We start from the raw sequence: 24,422 nt of genomic DNA, 5'->3' as shown, positions 1-24,422 counted from the left end.
AGAAAGGCGGTATATCAAGTCCCATTTCCCTTATGACATCACAATATCAGAAGTGAGCCAAGTATCGGACAATCAAGCCATTGTGACATCACTGATGAGGTTGGCTCTTATTGGTGGAATGAGTGGAGGAGTAGCCTAGTGGTTAGTGCAGTGGACTTTGATCCTGGGGAACTGGGTTTGATTCCCACTGCAGCTCCTTGTGACTCTGGGCAAGTCACTTAACCCTCCATTGTCCCTGGCACAAAATAAGTACCTGAATATATGTAAACCGCTTTGAATGTAGTTGCAAAAACCCCAGAAAGGCGGTATATCAAGTCCCATTTCCCTTTCCCCCTTTAGAATCGTAGCTACCATTTTGTCAAATCATATGGGGATTGTAAAATATTTTCTGCTAGTTAGGGACAGAATTTCATGGATTATCCCCCCCTTTAATCTCTGCATTTGCACAAAGTATGAAACCTAAGCGGAGGCCTGGATATTTATTCTGTCAGCCCCACTACGTTCCTAACGTAGGATGTTCTTAACAGAAAACACAAGGGCTAGAGCAATGCAAGTCAGACTTGCTTAACGATGACAACTTTATTCACATAAACAGGCTGAATTAGCAATAACAAGAACCAGGTATAAAGTGACACTCATTGCTATAAAGGCTCTCTTTTGTAATATCACAGCATTAATGACTCACAAACCAAAATACAGCTTGGACGCTTTATAACCTTCGCCAGGTAATACAGCCCCCCCTCCCCCCAAGTCTTCTCTTTAGTGCACACAGGAGAGCTTCAGTCACTGACAGTGCAAACACAATCACTCTTTAAGTAGCTGTAAGCTCTGTCTCGGGAGAGTTCAGACATATAAGAACAAAATAAACCAATCAGAGGCTGAAGATTCCAGCTGTAAATCACACAAAACTTGGGGATCTCCTTGCCAGTCCATTTATACAACAGCGCTAGCCCATGTGTCACTGCTAGGGAGACTTGGAAGGACCCAGCCCTGGGGTATGAAGCTTCCCTCAGGATGATCCGAGGGAACCAGGTACTGATCCCAGTCATGCCTGTAACAGAAAAGTTTCTGGCGGTGAAAATGCACTACATACTCATCAAGCCTCCTGCATTTAATAAGCATTTAGACAGATTCTTAGAGCACCATTCCTCAGAATAAGGATGTCACCATGATTTCCCATTTACACTAATGAGTGAGTATCAAATTCAGTCTCTGAGAACCTCCATAAGATGGAACATAAGGACAGAGGCGGACAGACTTCTACGGTCTATTTCCCAGAAACGCCAAAGAAAGACTCATGGTAACGTATATAATATCACATTCATTGTTGATTTAATCATGAATCGATAATGAGTGTGACTGCTGGGCAGACTAGATGGATCGTTCAGGTCTTTATCTGCCGTCATTTACTATGTCACTATCCTGCTTATTTTCGAAGGAGAAGACCGGCCATCTTCCGACACAAATCGGGAGATGGCCGGCCATCTCTTAAAGCCGGCCAAATCGGTACAATCGAAAGCCGATTTTTGCCGGCTTCAACTGCTTTCCGTCGCAGGGCCGGCCAAAGTTGAAGGGGGCGTGTCGGCAGTGTACCGAAGGCGGGGCGTGGGCGTGGTTACGAGATGGCCGATAATGGGAAAAAGAAGGCCGGCTCTGACGAGCATTTGGCCGACTTTACTTGGTCCATTTATTTTTAGGACCAAGCCTCAAAAAAGTGCCCCAAATGACCAGATGACTACCGGAGGGAATTGGGGATCACCTCCCCTTACTCCCCCAGTGGTCACCAACCCCCCTCCCATCCAAAAAAAAAATGTTATACATTTTTTTTGCCAGCCTCTATGCCAGCCTCAAATGTCATACCCAGGTCCCTGGAGCTGTTTTTAGTGGGTACTGCAGTGGACTTCAGGCAGGCGGACCCAGGCCCATCCCCCCCCCCCTCCAACCTGTTACACTTGTGGTGGTAAATGGGAGCCCTCCAAAACTCACCAGAAAGCCACTGTACCCACATCTAGGTGCCCCCCTTCACCCGTAAGGGCTATGGCAGTGGTGCACAGTTGTGGGTAGTGGGTTTTGTGGGGGTTTGAGGGGCTCAGCACACAAGGTAAGGGAGGTATGTACCTGGGAGCTTTTTCTGAAGTCCACTGCAGTGCCCCCTTGGGTGCCCGGTTGGTGTCCTGGCATGTGAGGGGGACCAGTGCACTACAAATGCTGGCTCCTCCCACGACCAAATGCATTGGACTTGGCCGGGTTTGAGATGGCCGCCATTAGTTTCCACTATCGCCGGAAACCAATGGCGGCCATCTCTAACGCCGGCCCAAATGTTGAGATTTGGCCGGCTCCGACCGTATTATTGAAACGAAAGATGGCCGGCCATCTTGTTTCAATAATACGGTCGGGTATGCCGCTTTACGGGGCCGGGCCTTAGAGATGGCCGGCCCCGTTCGATTATGCCCCTCCACGTTACATGCGCTGCTGAATTAAAACAGGTCAGTTTGCCTGAAGGCTGCATCACTCCAGGGTTATGAAGGTCTGGAGCTGACGAGCACAACTTACAGAACCTGACAACGTCTTTCTTGTTACTGGCACCTGACTGACAGCGAAAGGAAGCATATTATTGTTATGAATATTCCCTAATTATGGATGCTAAACGAGGCAGTGAGCCACAGATGGGGTAACTGGCAGAAATATCCTGAGATACAAGTAAATAATTTGATTTCTTCACACTAACAGAGTTGTGAAAGACTATAATATGAAAGTGCATCTCACAAGTTTTCACGTATAAATTAGATCTACGGGTCCCAACTTATCCTAGGGGACACTCAACTAGGCAAGTGTTCAGGATGTCCGTAATAAATACGCATGAAATAGATTTGCATGCCTCGTGTCACCGCAAGGAGATTTCTCTCGTGTGTAATCATTGTGGACATCCTGAAGACCTGACCGGCTGGGGGGTCCCCCAGGACAGGTTTGAGAATTGCTGCACTAGATCATGGCTGGATTTCTAGAAAGCTACTGCAGCCCATGATAACTAACGTATGGCGTATCACTGCCTCACACTCACTACATAAAAGGGTGCCTGGCATACGGGGGGAGTATGGGCAGGACGGGAAAAAAAAATGCTGCCTCCCACTTCTAGATATATCCTGAACTCACCAAAGACAAAAATTGCTGCAAAAGGTAAATAAGCAGGAAAAAAAAAAAGTTTTAAAACAGCAAGAAAACGCTACAGAAATCTAACAATGACAGTGCTGGAATGTGGTGGTACCTGCCATGATCCAGATCTGCTCAGAACGGTTACCACCACCTGCTCTTTCCCTGCTCCGTTGAATCCAAAGCCACTTCTCTCCCATGTGCTGCACCCTATACTGGGTCCCACCCAGGGGCGTAGCTATGTGGGGGCACAGGGGCCTGGGTCCCCATAGATTTGGTCCTGGACCCCCTCTCAACCCCCCATCCCGCCTCCAACCCTCCCCTGCCGTCGCCGTGGGCTACCTTTCTGGCGGGGGACCCCAACCCCCGCTAGCCAAGGTCCCTCTTGCTTCCCGCAGAAGGCTTTGTTCTGTTTCTGACATCCTGCACGTGCAGGACGTCAGACTCACAGAAACAGAACGAAGCCTTGTGCCAGAAGAAGAGGGCCTCGCTGGCTGATCTGCAAGGCTTCGTTCTGTTCCTATGAGTCTGATGTGACGTCAGACTCACAGAAACAGAACAAAGCCTTGCGCGGGAAGCAAGAGGACCTCGGCTGGCGGGGATTGGGGTCCTTCGCCAGCAAAGGTAGGCGACAACGGAGGCGGCGGGGGGGGGGGGGGGGTCGAGAGGGTCGTCAGCAGGGGGAGGGGCAAAGTTGATGGTGGTGGTGGTGGCCGGGGGGGGGGGGGGGGCTAAAATGTGCACCCTCACCTGGGCTCTGGACCCCCCTCCCGCCGAAGTCTGGCTACGCCCCTGGTCCCACCCTTTTCCTTCATTGACCAAATCAGAATTTATAGAAACGACAAGAGGAGGCCACACAGTACAGCAAAACCCAGCAACGTTCATACACAAAATCCTAGAGAATATTTTGAGGCGAGGGAGAGAGGCTGAAGACAGCTCCTACCTGATCTGGAGGAGGGCTGGGACAGAATGCTCAGCCTGCATATAGTACTGTCTGAAAGGCAGTAGCGGAAGAGGTAACTCATCTGGTACAAAGAAAAAGAAGAAAGACCGTTAAAACTTCAACTACCAATGCCACTGCTCTGCCTTTCAAATGTCACATTCAAGCGGCACGCCAGCTCAGCCTAAGCTGCAAAGGACCTGGCATGTAGTGTTAGCAACACAAAACCCCTGGGTGCTAACAAACTGTCTAGTTCCAATACCTCCCCAGTCCCTAGTTAGGAATCATCACAAGCTCCTCTATTCCAGGATTCAGCAGATGTCATGCAGCAGTCAGGACCAGGGGCGTAGCCAGACCGGCGGCAGGGGGGTCCAGAGCCTGAGCTGAGGGGGCACATTTCAGTCCCGTCCCCCCCCCCCCCCCCCGCCAGCACCACCACCCACAACTTTGACCCCTCCCTGCTGACGACCCTCTCGACCCCCCGCCCGCCGTCGCCTACCTTTGCTGGCGAAGGACCCCAACCCCCGCCAGCCGAAGTCCTCTTCTTCCTTCGTTCTGTTTCTGAGTCTGACGTGCAGGACGTCAGACTCACAAAAACAGAACGAAGCCTTGTGATCTGCAGGGCTTCGTTCTGTTTCTGTGAGTTTGACGTCGGACATCAGACTCAGAAACAAAACAAAGGAAGAAGACTTCGGCTGGCAGGGGTTGGGGCCCCCCGCCAGCAAAGGTAGCAGATGGCGACGGCGGGAGGGGAGGTTGAGAGGGTCGTCGGCAGGGGGGTCCAGGGCCAAATGTACGGGGGCCCAGGCCCCATTGTAGCTACGCCCCTGGTCAGGACATCTACAGCCTGAGCTTGCTCCAAATTACACAGGTGGCTAGGGGTTTTTTTTTTTTGTTATTAAGGTTCAAGGTTCAACTTCCTTTAATATACCACAAATCACAAATATCTAAGCAGTTTACAAAGGGTACATAAGTATATAAGTTTGGCCATACTGGGACAGACCGAAGGTCCATCGAGCCCAGCATCCTGTTTCCAACAGTGGCCAATCCAGGTCACAAATACCTGGCAAGATCCCAAAACAGTACAATACATTTTATGCTGCTGATTCTAGACATAAGCAGTGGATTTTCCCCAAGTCCATTTTAATAATGGTCTAGGGACTTTTCCTTTAAGGAAGCCATCCAAACCTTTTTAAAACCCTGCTAAGCTAACTGCTTTTACTACATTCTCTGGTATACGAGAGAAAGAATAATGGAATGACACATAAAATAACTAGGTTACAAATCTTGCGTTATAAGGAAAGGGGATAAGGGGCAGGAAGAAATTAATCCTAAATGAAACAAAAGGAGGGTAGGGAATAGGGAGAACAGAACTGCACAAAAAGATAAACACATTCTAGGACCTACAAAACATTAGAATTCTAAACTGTATTGCGGGGTCTTCAGGTTCATATTATGCAACACCGAAAGCCTTTTTGAAAAGGTATGTTTTCAGAGCTGCCTTAAAATTCATAAACAGAACTCAACACGGAGATCCAGGGGTAGGAGGTTCCATTGAGAAAGGACACAATCTGCGAATGAGAAGGAATAGTACGTAGGTCTATAAAACACTGAGTGAAGTGAATCACTTGTTTATTCTTTCCAAAAATACTAGGACTAGGGGGCACACAATGAAGCTACTAAGTAGTAAATTTAAAACAAACTGGAGAAAATATTTCTTCACTCAATGTGTAATTAAACTCTGGAATTCATTGCCAGAGAATGTGGTAAAAAGCAGTTAGCTTAGCAGGGTTTAGAAAAGGTTTGAATAATTTCCTAAAAGAAAAGTCCATAAGCCATTATTAAGATGGACTTGGGAAAATCCATTGCTTATTTCTAGGATAAGCAGCATAAAATCTGTTTTATTGTTCTGGGATCTTGTCAGGTACTTGTGACTTGGATTGGCCACTGGGCTTGATGGACCTTCAGTCTATCCCACTATGGCAAATGTAAAGCCTGGTGTAGTGTCGTGTCGTTTAGTGTAGATGTTGGTTGGAAGAATGCATAGGGGAGAAGTGATCTGAACAGAAACTGGGGACTCTGGAATGGAGAACTTGATGTGTTAACGCTAGAACCTTGAATGCGATACAAAAATGGATGGGAAGCCAATGTTCGGAGCTCGAAAGAGAGGTAACACTATCATATTTCTTAGCCCCATGAATGAGCTTAACTGCGGTACTTTGGATCAATTGTAGTTGACGTAGCTGGTAAAGTGAAAGACCATGAAAGAGAGAATTGCAATAGTCAAGTCAAGAGATTACTAGAGTATGTACTGGCAAGCGAAGAGATCTAGTAACGCTATAGAAATAAGCAGCAGTAGTAAAAAGAAAGACGATTATGGACTAACACCCCAAGGATTTTCACAGAAGCCTCCAGTAGAATAGGCAAACCGCAAAGTAAAGGAGAATATGGACTAACTGAAGTTAAAAACATTGAAGCAGCTTTTGAGACATTCAGTTTTTACTTATTGGAACTAAGCCAATTAGCAACCTTAAGAGAGTTTCAGAGTAATTGCATCAATACTGAGAGAACAATTTTCAAGTGGGAAAAGTAGAGGAGTGTGGTAGCCGTGTTAGTCCACTCTTAAGGTTGCCCTTCTTCAATGATATGCTTTGATGTCCCCATGCATACCTCCGACCCACCCCCCTCCTCCCACCCTCCTCCCTGTCAGACTGTCATAGTAATGCTTGAATGTTTTCACTTATATACACTGTCAGCTAGCACATTTGCTTATTTCCGATCCGACCAAGAAGGGCAACCTTCGAAAGCTAATCAAGAAATGTATTAAGTTATGTCCAATAAAAAAGGTATCATCTTATTTTCTTTTCCATGTTTTATTTTGTTTGATTTCTATTGATAACCAAGTGGGAAAAGAAATTGGAAGTCATATTTTATTTATTGGTTGCACTTGTATCCCACATTTTCCCACCTATTTGCAGGCTCAATGTGGCTTACAATGTTCCGTCATGGCAATCGCCATTCCAGAGTAAAAGATACAATAGGTATTACATAAAGAATATGGATGACATAATAGAATTAAGCAATCAGGTATAGTGAGATAACATTCAGAGTATCAGGTAAGTGGTGATGCGTTATGGATCATTGTGGTATGCCTTGTTGAAGAGATAAGTCTTCAGTGATTTACGAAAGTTGGTTAGGTCGTAGATTGTTTTCAGGGGAAGTGGCAGTGCATTCCACAACCGCTTGCTCATATAGGAAAAGCTGGACGCATGTATTAATCTGTATTTTAGTCCTTTACAACTGGGGAAGTGAAGATTCAGGAATGTGCGTGCTGATCTTTTAGCGTTCCTGGTTGGCAAGTCAATGAGGTCTAACATGTAAGCCGTGGCATCTCCGTGAATGATTTTATGAACCAGAGTGCAGACCTTGAATGCGACCCCGCTCTTTAAGTGGGAGCCAGTGTAGTCTCTCTCTTAGGGGTTTGGCACTTTTGTATTTTGTTTTTCCAAATATGAGTCTGGCTGCGGTGTTTTGGGCTGTTTGAAGTTTCTTGATGATTTGCTCTTTACAGCCAGCATAGAGTGCATTACAATAATCAAGATGACTCAGAACCATTGATTGTACCAGGTTGCGAAAAAAAGTAATGCCCAGAACTGCAAAAGAAGTGCAACTGGAGAGAGAAATATATGAAAGAGAATAGGTCTGAGAACAGATCCTTGAGGTACACCGAGAGAGAGGAACGGTTCAGACAGGGATTTTTGCCACTGTTTACGAAATGTTCTTCCAGATAGGTAGGAGCTAAACCAAGATAAGGCAGTATCAGTGATGCCCACAGATTCCAAGCGATATAAAAGAATGTCATGATCAATCAGATAAAATGGTGCGCTGAGATCGAGTGAGACGAGAAGAACCTCTTGGACTTCATCATGACTGAGATGAATGAAATTGGAGAGTGCAAGAGTATGTTGAGTGCTGTATTGTGCACGAAAGAGTCTGGCACGGGTGTAAAACATTAGTCCTATCAAGAAATAAGGAGAGTGACTCTTCCATGATTTTTTCCGTAACCTTAGATATAAGGTCTATAAAATAATGGGTGGAGTGGAACGTGAATCGTTTGTTTACTCTTTCCAAAAATACTAGGACTTGGGGGGCATGCAATGAAGCTACAAAGTAGTAAATTTAATATGAATTGTTGAAAAGTTCTCTTCACTAAATGTGTAATTAAACTCTGGAATTCATTGCCAGAGCATGTGGTAAAGGCGGTTAGCTTAGCAGGGTTTAAAAAAAGGTCTGGCCAGCTTCCTAAAGGAAAAGTCCATAGACCATTATTAAATTGACTTGGGGAAAATCCACTGCTTATTTCTGGAAATAGGATGATAATACAAAGGATTACAGAAGTCTGAGGAATGATCTTTGAGAAGGAGAGACAGTGGCTGTTTTCCATTTATGAGGAAAAGTACCAGTAGAAAGGCTGGTCACAACCATAGTATGGATGTAAAAGATCAAAGATAGACCAATTTGTTTCAGGAAATAAGCAGGGATTGGATCAGTGGGGACTGTGGTAGACTTTGCAGAGGAGATGGTCTTACGTACATCAGTATGGGACAGCATTTTGAAAGAAGACATTGTACTGAAACTAGCAACCTATTTAACACAGGAGAGGACTCAGCTGGTGGCGAAGGAGGAGGAGAAACAGAATGCCTCACATCCTCAACTTTCTCAGCGATGCCTGGGCAAAGGCATTTGAGTCCAACTCTGATGGAAAGGAAGCATGATAAGAAGACTTAGTAACTTGTTGGAGAATTTCATACAAGCATGAGTGATTAAGTGTCGTGTCGAAGCAGAGGAGGACTCCTGCTTTGCTGAAAGGACTACAGCTCTGAATTGCAAGGCTTTATCTTAAAAAAAAGAAAATATTTGATTAAACTTGCACCATTTGCACACCTCATAGAATACCCTGAAGAAAGCCACAACATGATGGCTGAAACCTCGGTTCCAGTTACTCAGACGCGGCAAAACCCGGACAACTGCAACAATCATTAGGCTTCACTCTTCCCCCTTCTGTTCCCTGTTGTTTGTACCCCTTATGATGGGGACCCCAGACTGCCCAAAACTGTGGCCCTTCCTCACCCCCAGTCCCCCCTTTCTGCTTAGCCACTAGTTCTTCCAGTGGGATCCTCTTCGGCCTCAATATAATGCCTCAGTTGCCTATAATGAAGATAATACTCCAACGTTAATCCATATGGGTAAATTCTATAAATGCCACCAAAGTTTAGGCGCTGGGATGATGCACGCCGAGTGTGGATTTAATAATGGCAGTTCCAGTACAGAACACGACCGTAAGTTTGCAGTTTTGCACCAAACTTTAGGTGTGAGCACTTACACCATGTCAAAGGGTGGGGTAACCCCTAGTATTCTGTAAAATGCACATCTAACTCTACTACTACTACTCATTTCTACAGCGCTACTAGACGTATGCAGCGCTGTACACTTGAATATGAAGAGACAGTCCCTGCTCCAAAGACTAAGGAGGCTAGGGCTTTTCAGCTTGGCGAAGAGACGGCTGAGGGGAGACATGATAGAGGTATATAAAATATTGAGTGGAGTGGAACAGGTGGATGTGAAGCGTCTGTTCACGCTTTCCAAAAATACTAGGACTAGGGGGCATGCGATGAAACTACAGTGTAGTAAATTTAAAACAAATCGGAGAAAAATTTTCTTCGCCCAACGCGTAATTAAACTCTGGAATTCGTTGCCGAACGTGGTGAAGGCGGTTAGCTTAGCAGAGTTTAAAAAGGGGTTAGACGGTTTCCTAAAGGACAAGTCCATAAACCACTACTAAATGGACTTGGGAAAAATCCACAATTCCAGGAATAACATGTATAGAATGTTTGTACGTTTGGGAAGCTCGCCAGGTGCCCTTGGCCTGGATTTGCCGCTGTCGTGGACAGGATGCTGGGCTCGATGGACCTTTGGTCTTTTCCCAGTGTGGCATTACTTATATACTTATGTACAATCTAATTAGGATAGACAAACAGGACAAACAAGAGATAAGGGAATATTAAAGTGAGGATGATAAAATACAAGTGAATAAGGGTTAGGAGTTAAAAGCAGCATCAAAAAGGTGGGCTTTTAGCTTAGATTTGAAGACGGCCAGAGATGGAGCTTGACGGACCAGCTCAGGAACTCATAGGCACACTCCTGACCTGCCCGTGCCCCTCCAACGGCCATGTCTCCTAGATGCGCAGCTTCTAGAATAGCGACTGAGGTCAGTTGTGCATGCAACTACCAGCTGGTGCCAATTAACACCAATTTAAGCAAATAATTGGCTGTTAACGACAATTAACAGATAATTATTAACTTAAGTTGCGTGCGCAACTGACCTCATTCTATAAATTGGGTGCAAACGTCCTAAAAAGTCAGCACATAGCGGTTTTCTAAAGTTAGTCGCAGTTTACAGAATAGCACTTAAGCCCAGGGATTGTGCCTTCGTTTAGGCGCAGCCATCTGCTCCAAAGAAAACGTGGTGCAAATGGCGCGTCGAGCTCCCTTATTCTATAATTGCGCCTGTAACTAAAAGTCAAGCCCCCAATCCGCCCATGGCCATCTCCATTTCCGCACCCCCTTTTCCGACTCACATGTAACATTTAGGCACGGATTTATGAGCGTACATGTAAATTGATTCTAATTAGTGCCAATAATTGCTTGTTAGAATTATGGGGTAAGTGTAAAGTTGGGCACATGTGTTTTAGCATCTCTTTGGAACCCCTGAACTTCCCCCCCTCCCAACTTATCCATCAGTTGTCCCACCCAGACCAATCCTTTCTCCCCATTCCCGAAACTACTTTTAATGCAGTTCTGGTGCAAAGTAATCACTGTGACCCATTCCCCTACTAACCTTCTCCTCTCCTTAGCCCAAACCCCCACTGTTAGGTAGGTGAAAGGACTCAACAATTGTATCACTCTCTCTATAACATGAGGCACCCAATGGTATCTCTCCAGCCTGCTCCTGTTCCATCCTAACTCCAGCCCCTCCACTCTTGTATTGCCTTCAGCTGAACTGCTACATATCTTTCAATCTGCAGCCCCTCTCCCCCCCCCCCCCCCCCCCCCGGTCCCTCTTTCTAAATAACACTTCCCCTACTAATCGCGTTGGCCTTTTCTTCTGTGTACAGCCAATTACCTTCTGTTGGATACATCTTAGCACTTTTGATTCATCTTAATTCTGGCTGTCCTCCCAAGCTATGTCAAGTCCAATCCTCCGCCATTCCTCCTTATCCTTAAATAATTTTTCCAGGACAGGTCCATAATTACATTGATACATCTCCTCCAGGCCCCACATATTTACCCCCGATACCAAATGGTCTTCTTGGCTCACTTGGAGGGAAAACACCCCCCCCCCCCCCCCCCACCATGCTTCCCTCTCCTGTACCAAGTACATTTTTTAGAACTTTGTAGTTTCCAAACATTGTTTTTAAATCTTGATACACCCCCATATCATGTCAATTCCTGCTTCATTACTGGTAGAGCGAACCTTGGCTGCACGATTGTGAACAGGATGTCATCTGCATTGAGCATTACGTGGACTCGGATCTTTGATATTCCTGTTGTGTTGAACAAGTTTGGCTAATGGCTCCAATGTTAGCACAAAGAACAGAGGCAGCAGGGACCCCCTTGTCTATAGTCCCCCTAGGGAGAACAAACTCTCCACTATTACATCTCCGGAATCCACCCCGGAACTTTCCTCCCAAAGCCCACTGTTTGTTGGTCTGCTGCTCAATCATAATACAACTGCAAAGTTTCGCAAAACAAAGTCATACTCAAAACTTTTTCAGTAAAGTCAATTATAACACAAACCGCAATTGGATTCCCGTCTAACCCCACCTCCCCACATATGACCGTGTACAACATTTTGCCTGTTGTTTTTTCTTCAACGAACTTCCACCAGAAACCCTTCTCACAAGTTTCTTCATGCCCAGGATCAACCTCCTCCTCCCCTCGTCCACCCTCCCCCCTACCCCCTTCTGTATGAAGCACAAAGGCCTAATTTACCAGTTTGGCACTGGTGGCTAACAATATTTTGGGAATTCTTCCCTGCTTGGCCCTCTAGGTCAAACATAATGCCCTTCTAATACCTTCTGCTGCATACCGCCCTGGTCCCTGTGTACCAGTTCCAATATGCAGGGAATCGGTTTGCTAAAACCTTGGCCTAAACGTTTAGGTCTAAATTCAATAATGAAATCGTCCTGTAAGAGCCTCATTGCATTGGGTCTTTCCTGGCTTTGGTAACACTAATCCCTGCCCTAAGGACTCCCCCTCCTTATCTCATTGAACAGATCCACTAATTTAGGTGTTAATATGTCCTGGAACTTTTTATAAAATCTGCTGTCAGCACATCTAAGCCAGGCACTGTCCCCACTTTTAACTCCTTAATGGCCTGCACCTTTTCAAGTTATTGCTCTATCTGATACAAAAGCCTGTAGGCTGTTGGTATATCCTGCATACAAGGGTTAATTATGCACGAAACAAAATGTAAATAGCAACACAATCCAACTATCTGTTTTCTGTCCAACTTTACATCATCAGTCAATCAATGTGTTACATGTTCCACTCACTAAAAAGAAAATAAAATGTTTTTCTCTCTCTTTGTTCTCTGGCTGGGGTGTTTTCCCCAATTATGCTGGTCCTGACTCTTTTTTCTATCTATCTCCTTTCCAGTCTCTGTATTCCTCCTCTTGTCTCCTTTTCCTCCATGTCTCTGTTCTCTACCTGTAGAGCTCTTCCTTTCATCTTCATCACTCACAGCTGGATCGCACACCTTCCTCCTGTTCTTCCTTTACCATCCCTCACCCTCTGGTTCTCCCCATCCCTTTCAGCTCTCCATCTCCTCCTGACTAGCTTTCTCCTCCATCAGTCTCCATCTCCCCCAACAGCCATCCCCTCTTACTCTCCTCTCACGTTCTTCTTTCTCCACTGGCTGACTCTGTCACCCCCAATTATCCTCTGTCATGCTCTTCCAATCACCCTCCCTTCGATCCATTCTGACCCTCAGTCTTCCCCCTGCATCTATCCCCAAGATCCTTCACTGGTCTATCACCCCTTTAGAGAGAGAGAGAGAGAGGGTGGGTGACAGAGTGTGTGTGTACCTTTCCTCTCTCCGTCTTCCACTCCTCCCCTCACCACCTCTGCCTTTCTCCCACACACTATCACCATGACTTTCCCACCCCAACATGATATCTGGGTTTCTTTCACATGCACCATTCACCTCCAGCTCCATTCCTCAGGCTCACTCACACTCATCCACCTCCTTGCTACCAACTCTCTTGCCTCTTGTACTGCTGCACCAGACAATTTCACCCCCTTTATGGTTCTTCATCTACATCTGAACCCCTAAGCCCTATTGAGCCTGCAAATAGGTGGGGAAATGTGGGATACAAATGTAATAATAATAATATCCTCATACACCTACTGCAAAACATGGATCCTGGAGAAAAAAGCACTACCACTGCTGCCTTCAGGGAGATGCAGAGGAGACAGTATCCACCTGAAATTTATCCCCCTTCCCCTTCACAATGAGTTACAGCTGGCCTGGGGCTGTTTCAGTTCAACATTCACACCCCCAAATAAAATCCTTGGCCTGCTGTCAAGACCAGCTCCTAGAGGAGGAATGGGAAGAAAATCTGGAGCTCACATAGCACAGCGAAGACCCTCCTTGCTCTCTGCCTTAATCCCTCCCCCCTAAAATTGCTGTATTTTTCTTCTAGGGCTGAAAAGAAAGAGTTCCTCTGTTTTGCTCTGCAGTGTCTGCTCAATTTGGTCTCTCAACATACAGAACAGAGGACAGGAGCAGATAGATAAGGAAACACTGGGTGAGACAGAACAGCTGTGAAAATGCAGAATACAGACACTTAATGCCAACAGCAGCAGAACACAGATTCGCTGATGGCAGGAATATAAACATGAGTGAAAAGCCATGGCCCATGTACAAGAATGTATCTACTACTACTTATCACTTCTATAGCGCTACAAGGCATACGCAGCGCTGTACACCATATACGAAAGAGACAGTCCCTGCTGAAAGAGCTTACAATCTAAATAAGACAGGTAAACAGACAGAACAACTAAGAGGTAAGGGAATTAAAGAGGTGGGGTACAGGGCAGGTGAGTAGTGACTAGGAGTCAAAAGCAGTGTCAAAGAGGTGGGCTTTTAGCCTGGACTTAAAGGCGGCCAAAGACGGGGCTAGACGTACAGGCTCGGGAAGTCTATTCCAGGCGTGAGGTGCAGCGAGGTAAAAGGAACAGAGTCTGGAAGTAGCAGTAGAGGAGAAGGGGACAGACAAGAGAGATTTATCAGCACAGCGGAGAGACAAGAGTGGAGAGGTACTGGGGAGCAGTATCTTAAAGGAAGTGAAGGCTTGAATATCACAAAGACATATTTAAAACCGTCTTAGATCGTTTAGCCTCCAACATTACTTTGTGCAAAAAATATTTTTTAAAACGTATACAAAGGACTTATCTGTTCCTTGACAATAGGGTACAGCACATACGATTCCACAGAAAAGCTGACGCGATCATGTTTTGAGCCAAAGCTCTGCATCAGGACATTGCTATATGCTGCGGCAAAATTAACCCTAGAGTAATCAGGGAGAATGCAAGTGCACTTTCTCTAAAAGAAAAAAAACTTTTTAAAGGGAATTCTTGTGATGCTTTGAAATTTTGACATAGCATATAGCCATGCTACTGCTTATCATTTCTATAGAGCTACTAGATGTACGTAGCGCTGAACACTTGAACACGTAAGAGACAGTCCTTGCTCGACAGAGCTTACAACCTAATTAGGACAGTCAAACAGGGCAAATAAGAGATAAGGGAATTACTAAGGTGGGGATGATAAAATAAGGGTACTGAACAAGTGAGTAAGGGTTAGGAGTTAAAAGCAGCATCAAAAAGGTGGGCTTTTAGCTTAGATTTGAAGACGGCCAGAGATGGAGCTTGACGTACCGGCTCAGGAAGTCTATTCCAGGCACACGGTGCAGCAAGATAAAAGGAACGGAGTCTGGAGTTAGCGGTGGAGGAGAAGAGTGCAGATAAGAGAAATTTACTCAGTGAATGGAGTTCCTGGGGAGGAATGTAGGGAGAGATGAGAGTGGAGAGGTACTGAGGAGCTGCAGAGTGAATGCACTTATAGGTCAATAAGAGGAGTTTGAACTGTATGCGGAAACGGATAGGAAGCCAGTGAAGTGACTTGAGGAGAGGGCTAATATGAGCATAATGACACTGGCGGAATATTAGTCGTGTAGCAGAACTGTGAACAGATTGAAGAGAGATGGCTAAGTGTCCCTTCCTCCCTTCTCACCCATTACTTCCCTCACCCATAACTGTCTTGTTTGTCTGTATTACTTAGATAGTAAGTTCTTTTGAGCAGGGACTGTCTCTTTCTATCAGGTGTTCAGCGTTGCGTGCGTCTGGTAGCGCTATACAAATGCTAATAATAATAAGTGGGAGACCTGTGAAAAGCAAGATGAAATAGTCTAAGCGAGAGGTGATAACAGTGTGGATAAGGGTTATGGTAGTGTGCTCAGAAAGGAAAGGACAAATTTTGGTGGTATTATAGAGAAAGAAACGACAGGTTTTAGCAGTCTATGTGCAGAGAAGGAGTCAAAGGCAACCCCCGGGTTACGAGCTGATGAGACACGGAGGATGAGAGTGTTACCCGCAGAGACAGAGAATGGGGGAGGAGGAGAGGTTGGTTTAGGGGGAAAGATAAGAAGCTCAGTCTTGTTCAAGGACTGTTTTAAAAATGTCTTTATAGAAAATTTGAGACTTATGATTACAGTAAGATTAAAGCAGTAGATGAGATGCTGTGTTCAGCATGTTGGTGGAGGTGTACATTGTACTCATGAAGGCCTGAACCAAGCAGTTTCAGTGCTGCTAAGTATCTAATATCTAAGAATTAATGTACAGACGATGAGAAGTGGAAATGTCTCTTTTTTCTGTAAATTACAATGATATTAAGCAGGCCAGGTGAAGCAAGTACTCCCCACCTCTTTCCCCCACCTTCCTCTGACCAAGCAAGTGAAAGACAATGAGCTCCTCAAATGAATGTGTGTATTAGCCTTTGAGAGACTTTTAGGATGCAGATCAAAGGAAGTTCCAGGTGTAGGTGGCAGGGCTGACAGAGGAGAGAGAGATAGAAATCCTGTAGTAAGGACTGGATAAGAAAATATTATTGCAGAAGGGGAAGAATCTCTCCCTTTGAATATGGCCAAGAGACAGAATTCTTTCCCATGCCCTTGGAAGTAAGGCTAGTATCCAGGACAGAATTACCCTTTTACAACCACAATCAGGTAACACCTTGTTTCCTTCTCTGCCTAGAACAATTCAAACACTATCTCCCTGGTCCCTGGAGTCAAAAGCAATAGTTCTATTGACAAGAGAAACCTAACACCTCTATAGCAACTGGAAGCAGTAAACTTTTGTCTCCTCTTTTAGAATAGGGGAGATATTAAATTAAAGGTTTGAGAAATGTATGTCCAAAACATTTGGACAACAGACCAAATGCATCTTCAAAAGGAAATATAAACAGATGCTGTGTATTTTATTGATACTAGAGATCCTGACTGTAAGGTGCTAATTAAGGGGGTGTGACAACCCCTCCCCCTTGTGCTCCCTTTTTGTCTTGTAAGGGAAAAGAAACTCTATATATTATGTCTTTGCCAGATAAGAAGTTGGTCAGTGTCTAGTGCACTCTGCCCCATGCCAGGGGATGGAGAGCCTGACCTGATCATTTCCATTGTCCTTTCATGTTTTTTTCTCTTCTTTTCTATACTAGACTATACTTGAATATTTTCTTATTTTTTTTATCCTAATCTCTGGATAATTAAATAAACCTGTGTTAACCCCAGGAAGCGCTTCCTTGGTCTCTTTTTGTCTTGGTTACAGTCTAAAATAGTGCTACCAGTTGTCTGGTTCTCTTAAGATATCGATTGAGAGAAATTATATTGTGTAAGTAGTGCTGACCGTGATTAGAGACTCTGGAGGCAGCACGAACAGGCACAAACAAGCATCAAGTGAAGTTGATGCATTCATATGAATCACTGCCCTTTACATGATGGTCCCACCACACTAAAATAAAATTCCTTTTATAAGAATCATTATTATTATGAGTTTTTTTGCACAGCACACATTTTTTAAAAATTATTATACGGCTGGAGTGCTTTACAGGTTTTTGCAACATATAAGAACTAGCCTTTCAGCCCGTAAAAACGGGCTAGTATAGGAAGGGGGGGGGGGGTTGAAAGGCCCCCCACCCCGCCGCCGAGTTCGCCGCTGCCACTCCCCGAGTTTGCCCTCCCCTCCCCAGAGCTGTCGCCACCCACCTTCCACCCGGTCGGGCCCTCGCTCCGTTATTGAAACAGCGAGGGCACGCAGCACACAGCTCTGCTGAGCTGCCGTGGCCTTCCTTCTTCTTCTCTGCCTGTGTCCCGCCCTCGTGTGACGTAACGTCGTCGAGGGCGGGACACAGGCAGAGAAGAAGAAGGAAGGCCGACGGCAGCTCAGCAGAGCTGTGTGCCCTCGCTGTTTCAATAGCGGAGCGAGGGCCCGACCGGGTGGAAGGTGGGTGGCGGCGGCGGCGACTCCGGGTGGGGGGAGCGTTAGCGACGGCGGTGTCCCTCGCAAATGCGCAGTAGAGACCCTCTCTGTTCCGCCCCCGTCATCACGTATTGACGCGGGGGCGGGGCAGAGAGGGTCTCTACTGCGCATTTGCGAGTGAGTACGACACTCGCCATTTATATATACAGTGGGGGAAATAAGTATTTGATCCCTTGCTGATTTTGTAAGTTTGCCCACTGACAAAGACATGAGCAGCCCATAATTGAAGGGTAGGTTATTGGTAACAGTGAGAGATAGCACATCACAAATTAAATCCGGAAAATCACATTGTGGAAAGTATATGAATTTATTTGCATTCTGCAGAGGGAAATAAGTATTTGATCCCCCACCAACCAGTAAGAGATCTGGCCCCTACAGACCAGGTAGATGCTCCAAATCAACTCGTTACCTGCATGACAGACAGCTGTCGGCAATGGTCACCTGTATGAAAGACACCTGTCCACAGACTCAGTGAATCAGTCAGACTCTAACCTCTACAAAATGGCCAAGAGCAAGGAGCTGTCTAAGGATGTCAGGGACAAGATCATACACCTGCACAAGGCTGGAATGGGCTACAAAACCATCAGTAAGACGCTGGGCGAGAAGGAGACAACTGTTGGTGCCATAGTAAGAAAATGGAAGAAGTACAAAATGACTGTCAATCGACAAAGATCTGGGGCTCCACGCAAAATCTCACCTCGTGGGGTATCCTTGATCATGAGGAAGGTTAGAAATCAGCCTACAACTACAAGGGGGGAACTTGTCAATGATCTCAAGGCAGCTGGGACCACTGTCACCACGAAAACCATTGGTAACACATTACGACATAACGGATTGCAATCCTGCAGTGCCCGCAAGGTCCCCCTGCTCCGGAAGGCACATGTGACGGCCTGTCTGAAGTTTGCCAGTGAACACCTGGATGATGCCGAGAGTGATTGGGAGAAGGTGCTGTGGTCAGATGAGACAAAAATTGAGCTCTATGGCATGAACTCAACTCGCCGTGTTTGGAGGAAGAGAAATGCTGCCTATGACCCAAAGAACACCGTCCCCACTGTCAAGCATGGAGGTGGAAATGTTATGTTTTGGGGGTGTTTCTCTGCTAAGGGCACAGGACTACTTCACCGCATCAATGGGAGAATGGATGGGGCCATGTACCGTACAATTCTGAGTGACAACCTCCTTCCCTCTGCCAGGGCCTTAAAAATGGGTCGTGGCTGGGTCTTCCAGCACGACAATGACCCAAAACATACAGCCAAGGCAACAAAGGAGTGGCTCAGGAAGAAGCACATTAGGGTCATGGAGTGGCCTAGCCAGTCACCAGACCTTAATCCCATTGAAAACTTATGGAGGGAGCTGAAGCTGCGAGTTGCCAAGCGACAGCCCAGAACTCTTAATGATTTAGAGATGATCTGCAAAGAGGAGTGGACCAAAATTCCTCCTGACATGTGTGCAAACCTCATCATCAACTACAGAAGACGTCTGACCGCTGTGCTTGCCAACAAGGGTTTTGCCACCAAGTATTAGGTCTTGTTTGCCAGAGGGATTAAATACTTATTTCCCTCTGCAGAATGCAAATAAATTCATATACTTTCCACAATGTGATTTTCCGGATTTAATTTGTGATGTGCTATCTCTCACTGTTACCAATAACCTACCCTTCAATTATGGGCTGCTCATGTCTTTGTCAGTGGGCAAACTTACAAAATCAGCAAGGGATCAAATACTTATTTCCCCCACTGTATTGATGGCGCTTCCACAGAGGTGTTCTCCGAGTGGAAAGACATCTTTCGGATTTACTATAGAAAGTGATGTTTATTACTCCTTGTGGAACAGCGTCACACAAACATTTCAACTCACTCAGCTCCCAGGTTGGCTGTGGCGTACTACAGGGTCATGTGTCTGTAAAAAGGCATCTCATGAGTTACTTACCTGTCCCGTGTAAAAGAGCAGAATTCACTGCTCTCTAGGGGCTGATCATTTAGGCAGAGGGATGTGCAGAGTCCGGGAACTTACCAGGATTCCCGAACAAGATGCTGTTGATTTCCCGCTGCTGCTGTAACAGCTTCTCTCTCTCTTTCTTCTGCTTCTTTTCTTGTTCCCGTTTTCGCTCCTCTTCCTGTTCTCCCTCCAGCATGACTCTCAGGGCTCTCTCTTCCGCATCGTACAGCTCCGTGCGCTTCCTGATCAGCACTCGCAACCTGGCCACATGCTGCTCAAAGGTTTCATCAGCTGACGGAGGTGGAGAGATACCTGCAAGTAACAGTAAATGATATGGAGTCTTTCATCAAAGGCCTCACACAAGTTACAGCTCGTGATCTCCAGAAAGAAGCTCTCTTTGGCTCGGAAACCACATTGTCAAAAAAGCAAAAGTAACCCAGGGTGATGTTGCCAGGGCTGCGGGTTTCTCGCCCAATTGGGCTCCTTTCCACGAGCCGCTGTGGCTTTTTCACGCCGCGTGCGGGTTGCGGGATTTGGGGCGGCTTTTTTAAGCCCCGCTGGCATTTTTTTTCGCCCACTGCAGTTTTTTTCCCCCTGCGGCCAGCTGGTTTTCCCATGGCCGTGGCCAGTAGAAGCCCCATGGAGGCAGGCTTAATGACATCATTTGTATGCAAATGGACTCATTAATATTTATTAATGATGTCATTCACATGCAATTGACTTTGTGCGGTTTTGGGCTGGCTTTGGATGTGACAACTTTTTCCCATCTGGCAACACTGCTGGCCAGCACCCAGGATGCCTGCTGAAGGTTAAACACCCTGCCAGCATCCAACACATGGCTGCTAATACACTTAAAACCCATGGGAAAGCATTGTCCCATAAACGTTGGCTTCGTAGCTGCTTTAAGTACCTGGTAGTACAACAATTTACCTTTCCTTCCTGCAGCTTCTTTCCGAAGTTTTCTGAGCTTCTCCAAGGCCCGCAGCACATCCACCATTCTCTTTGTGTCAGCCTGTTTCTTCCTCACTTCAGACAAAACGCTGTCTGCTGCAGCTTTCAGCTCACGTTCCTAAAGCAAACAAGCAAACTTTTTTTTCCCTGATTTGTTATTCACATCTCAGCCATACACTGAGGCCACATGCTGGTTTCCTTAAAGAAGTACATCAAAGGTGGCCGGACAACTGCACATTCATCCAACAGAGCTAATCCAGTCCTGGGTTCATACCACCCTGACCTGCCCCTTCCCTTCCTTTTGCAAGGACTTGTAATTTTCCTGCTTATAATAAAGATACACCCAGGACTGGATTCACCCTGTTGGGCAAACCAGAGCCCGGCTGGCAACCGTAAGTCTTTCTACATTTACCAACTTAAGATCATCAGCTAAACTGACTCCCACAGTTGTCTAATATAGCATTAACTACTGTAGGAGGAAATTACTTACTAATTATTTTCACTACAATTCTAGGTTTTTCTTGGCTGCCCTCTGCCTGCCTCGAAGCTCTTGCACAGACTTTCTAAACATTTCACAAGGCTCTGCAACACCACTGGCAATAAGAACTGATCGCAGGCCCTCAGGATAAATTGGATGCTCATTTGCTAGACTCTCCATCTCTACCTTATTTACAGTTTTTATAGGTCATTTTTCTCAGCTTACAGAAATAATGCACTTTAAGTGAGAATCCAATGCTTGTCTTGGACACTCACAAAATACACAGATTAACAGCCTAACCCCATGGTTCCCAAACCTGGACCTGGAGGCACCCTGGCCAGTCAGGTTTCAGGACACCCACTATGAATATTCATGAGAGAGAGAGAGATTTGCATGTAGTGGAGGCAGTGCATGCAAATCTCTCTCAAGAATATTCACTGTGGGTATCCTGAAAACCTGAGTGGCCGGGGTGCCTCCAGGACCAGGTTTGGGAACCACTGGCCTAACCACTTTGCACAAAAGAAGGGAAGCCTTTGAGTTTCTTGTTATTGTGGGTCAGTGTGGAAGTCCTGAACAGCTGCACTTTGAGAACACCAAGCATTGCTTAAGAAGCCTCAGGACTGACCCGTACAATCCTGGCCCTCACATTTTCTGCCACGCTGCGAGTACTGAGCATTAATTGTAAACCGTTCTGTCTTGCAGTAGCAATAAGATACGGTATATAAATTGACGTAAATAAAATAAATAGCCCTGAATGAACATAGGCACATTAAAACGGCTTGTTTTTGTATTTAAAATAGGTCCAGCAGCACTTATTTATAGAATCTGTAGGCGGCAGGGATAATTTATCTTTTAATATTTATTTAGCGAAGGAAAGAGTTTTCCCACGTGCAGTGATTTTTCACTCTCCCCCTCATTCTATAAACTTGGGCACAAAGTTGCACAGTACATGAAAGAATAGCACCTAACTTAATTAGACTATTGCAACTTGCATCTCACAGGTCTCCCACTTAGCCATCTCTGTCCTCTTCAATCTGTTCAAAATTCTGCTGCACAACTAATATTCTGCCAGTGTCATTATGCTCATATTAGTCCTCTCCTCAAGTCACTTCACTGGCTTCCTATCCATTTCCACATAAAGTTCAAACTCCTCTTACTGACTTACAAGTGCATTCACTCTGCAGCTCCTCAGTACCTCTCCACTCTCATCTCTCCCTACACTCCTCCCCTGGGTAAATCTCTCTTATCTGCACCCTTCTCCTCCACCGCTAACTCCAGACTCCGTTCCTTTTATCTTGCTGCACCATATGCCTGGAATAGAGTTCCTGAGCCGGTACGTCAAGCTCCATCTCTGGCCGTCTTCAAATCTAGGATAAAAGCCCACCTTTTTAATGCTGCTTTTAACTCCTAACCCTTATTCTCTTTGTTCAGAACCCTTATTTTATCATCCTCACTTTAATATTCCCTTATCTCGTTTGTCTGTCCTAATGAGATTATAAGCTCTGTCCGGCAGGGACTATCTCTTCATGTCCAAGTGTACAGCGCTGCTACGTCTAGTAGCGCTATAGAAATGAAAAGTAGTAGTAGTAGTAATTAAGCAGGCGCTAATTGGTTTTAACTGTCAATAATGACCCGTAACTGGCATTAATTTGCAGTTACCCATGTAACTGCACACAGGCCTAAGGGAAGTTAACATGAGAGGCGAATGGACGGGTCAGAGGTTAACAGAATGCACACACAACTGACAGTATTTAGGCACAAGAATTTATACCAGTCTTTGACATGGCATAAATGCTCACACCTAAAAGTTTGGCGCTCAAATATTGACTTGTGATAGTATTCTGTAATGGCTTCAGAACCCAACTTTGCCATTACAGAATACTTGCTCAATTTGTGATGCCCTTTTCTGAACCTCCCCCTATATGAACATGCCACAAAGCTGCCGCCAAGTGTTACTTTTAGCTGCAGGTGTCTATCTTCCTTGCTGCTCAATCTCACTTAGGCTGCCACAGAGAACTAAAGGCACCAGTCCACTGGTTACTATACTCAAGTCATTTTACGGAACACACACCCTGTTTTTTTCTTCTACTTCTTGGATACACTTCATTCTCCACTTGTCAATCTTAGCTTCCCTTTCGGCTGATCTAGTTGCATCTTCTTTTCCCTCGGGTGTTTCTTGCTTTCTTCTCTGCAGCCGTAACCTTTTCTTCTTAATCTTCTCCAGCTTCTTTTTAACCCCTTCTATGTAACCAGGTTCATTAAGGATTTTCATTTTCTCATCTACGTCCTTGTAAATGTTGGTAGCTTTCAGGTAGGTCTCAGACCAAGCTGTCCCGTTCTCTGTCATTTCCTTTAATTCTTCACATGCCACAGTGAGCTCTGAAACCAGCCTCAAGGCACCATATACTAGTTTGCGAACTTCACTCACAGAAGGAGAGCCCACTGTCTTTACAATGGGGTGAACTTTCTTTCTTCTATTTATCAGAAAGCTAGAGAGCCATTGCTTATCTTGCTCATCTTGCAAATGGCTCTGATCTCCGCCCTCTTCAGAAGGAAACATCAGCCTTTCATTAATCCAAGCTTTCTGTCCAGTAAGAAGCTCAGGGTTCTCTTCCCAGTGCATTTGAGATCTATTTGGGTGAGAGAATGGATAGCTGCTTTGCACTGGTGGTCTGTCTGTGTGAGGGAATGGATGGTCTGTTTGAATTTGTGGCCTGTCTGGCTGAGGGAATGGATGGTTTGTTTGTACTGGTAGCCTGTCTGGCTGAGGGAACCGAAGTTCTGTTTGAACTTGTGGCCTGTCTGGCTGAGGGAATGGATGGTTTGTTTGTACTGGTGGCCTGTCTGATTGAACAAATGGATGGTTTGTTTGCAATGGTATCCTGTCTGGCTGAGGGAATGGATGGTTTGTTTGCACTGGTGGCCTGTCTGGCTGAGGGAATGGATGGTTTGTTTGCACTGGTGCTCTGTCCGGCCGAGGGAATGGATGGTTTGTTTGCACTGGTGGCCTCTCTGGCTGAGGAAATGGAAGGTTTGTTTGCACTGGTGGCTTGTCTGGGTGAGGGAATAGATGATCACTTTGTAAACTCCTCTGGAAAGCTTGCTGCTTAAGGTCGCTCATCACTGGACTAGGAGGAAGTAAAGGTGAGAGAGAATCACTCCTCTGCACTTCAGCATTACTGCATAAAGAGCTGCCTGAACAATTAAGTCCTTTGAACTCAGAGCTTATTTCTGTTGCCCTTGGTATGTGTACAGCTGAGAAAGCTTCAAGTCTAGGTGGAGGAGGTTGTCCTTGTTGGCCACGCAAAGAAC

The 24,422-nt window shown here is 45.6% G+C and overlaps 2 protein-coding genes across 2 annotated transcripts in view; one reads left to right on the top strand and one right to left on the bottom strand.

The window, feature by feature from the left end:
• Nucleotides 1-24,422, top strand: part of LOC115462760 (methionyl-tRNA formyltransferase, mitochondrial-like) — a 387,082-nt gene that overhangs the window by 192,395 nt on the left and 170,265 nt on the right. The window lies entirely within an intron of this gene.
• On the bottom strand, nucleotides 832-23,673 carry PDCD7 (programmed cell death 7). The gene is made up of 5 exons (XM_030189757.1): nucleotides 23,182-23,673; nucleotides 20,612-20,750; nucleotides 19,757-19,993; nucleotides 4,094-4,175; nucleotides 832-1,051 (listed from the first exon to the last, which is right to left on the bottom strand). The coding sequence occupies exons 1-5, from the start codon at nucleotides 23,668-23,670 to the stop codon at nucleotides 934-936; spliced, it is 1,065 nt and encodes a 354-aa protein (XP_030045617.1). The 5' UTR covers nucleotides 23,671-23,673; the 3' UTR covers nucleotides 832-933.

This window comes from Microcaecilia unicolor, chromosome 1 (assembly GCF_901765095.1).
Source record: "Microcaecilia unicolor chromosome 1, aMicUni1.1, whole genome shotgun sequence".
Classification (NCBI taxonomy): Eukaryota; Metazoa; Chordata; class Amphibia; order Gymnophiona; family Siphonopidae; genus Microcaecilia; species Microcaecilia unicolor.
The sequence above is the reverse complement of the archived record's forward strand: the minus strand, read 5'-3'. Positions and strand labels throughout refer to the sequence as shown.

What these genes read in the sequence shown, in the direction of transcription:
- PDCD7 (XM_030189757.1), bottom strand. Translation starts at nt 23,670, where the DNA reads ATGTTTCCTTCTGAAGAGGGCGGAGATCAGAGCCATTTGCAAGATGAG. An exon ending in CATCTTGTTCGGGAATCCTG is followed by an intron (nt 4,176 to 19,756) that starts GTAAGTTCCCGG and finishes TCTTTGTACCAG; the next exon opens with ATGAGTTACCTCTTCCGCTA. An exon ending in CCAGCCCTCCTCCAGATCAG is followed by an intron (nt 1,052 to 4,093) that starts GTAGGAGCTGTC and finishes TTTCTGTTACAG; the next exon opens with GCATGACTGGGATCAGTACC.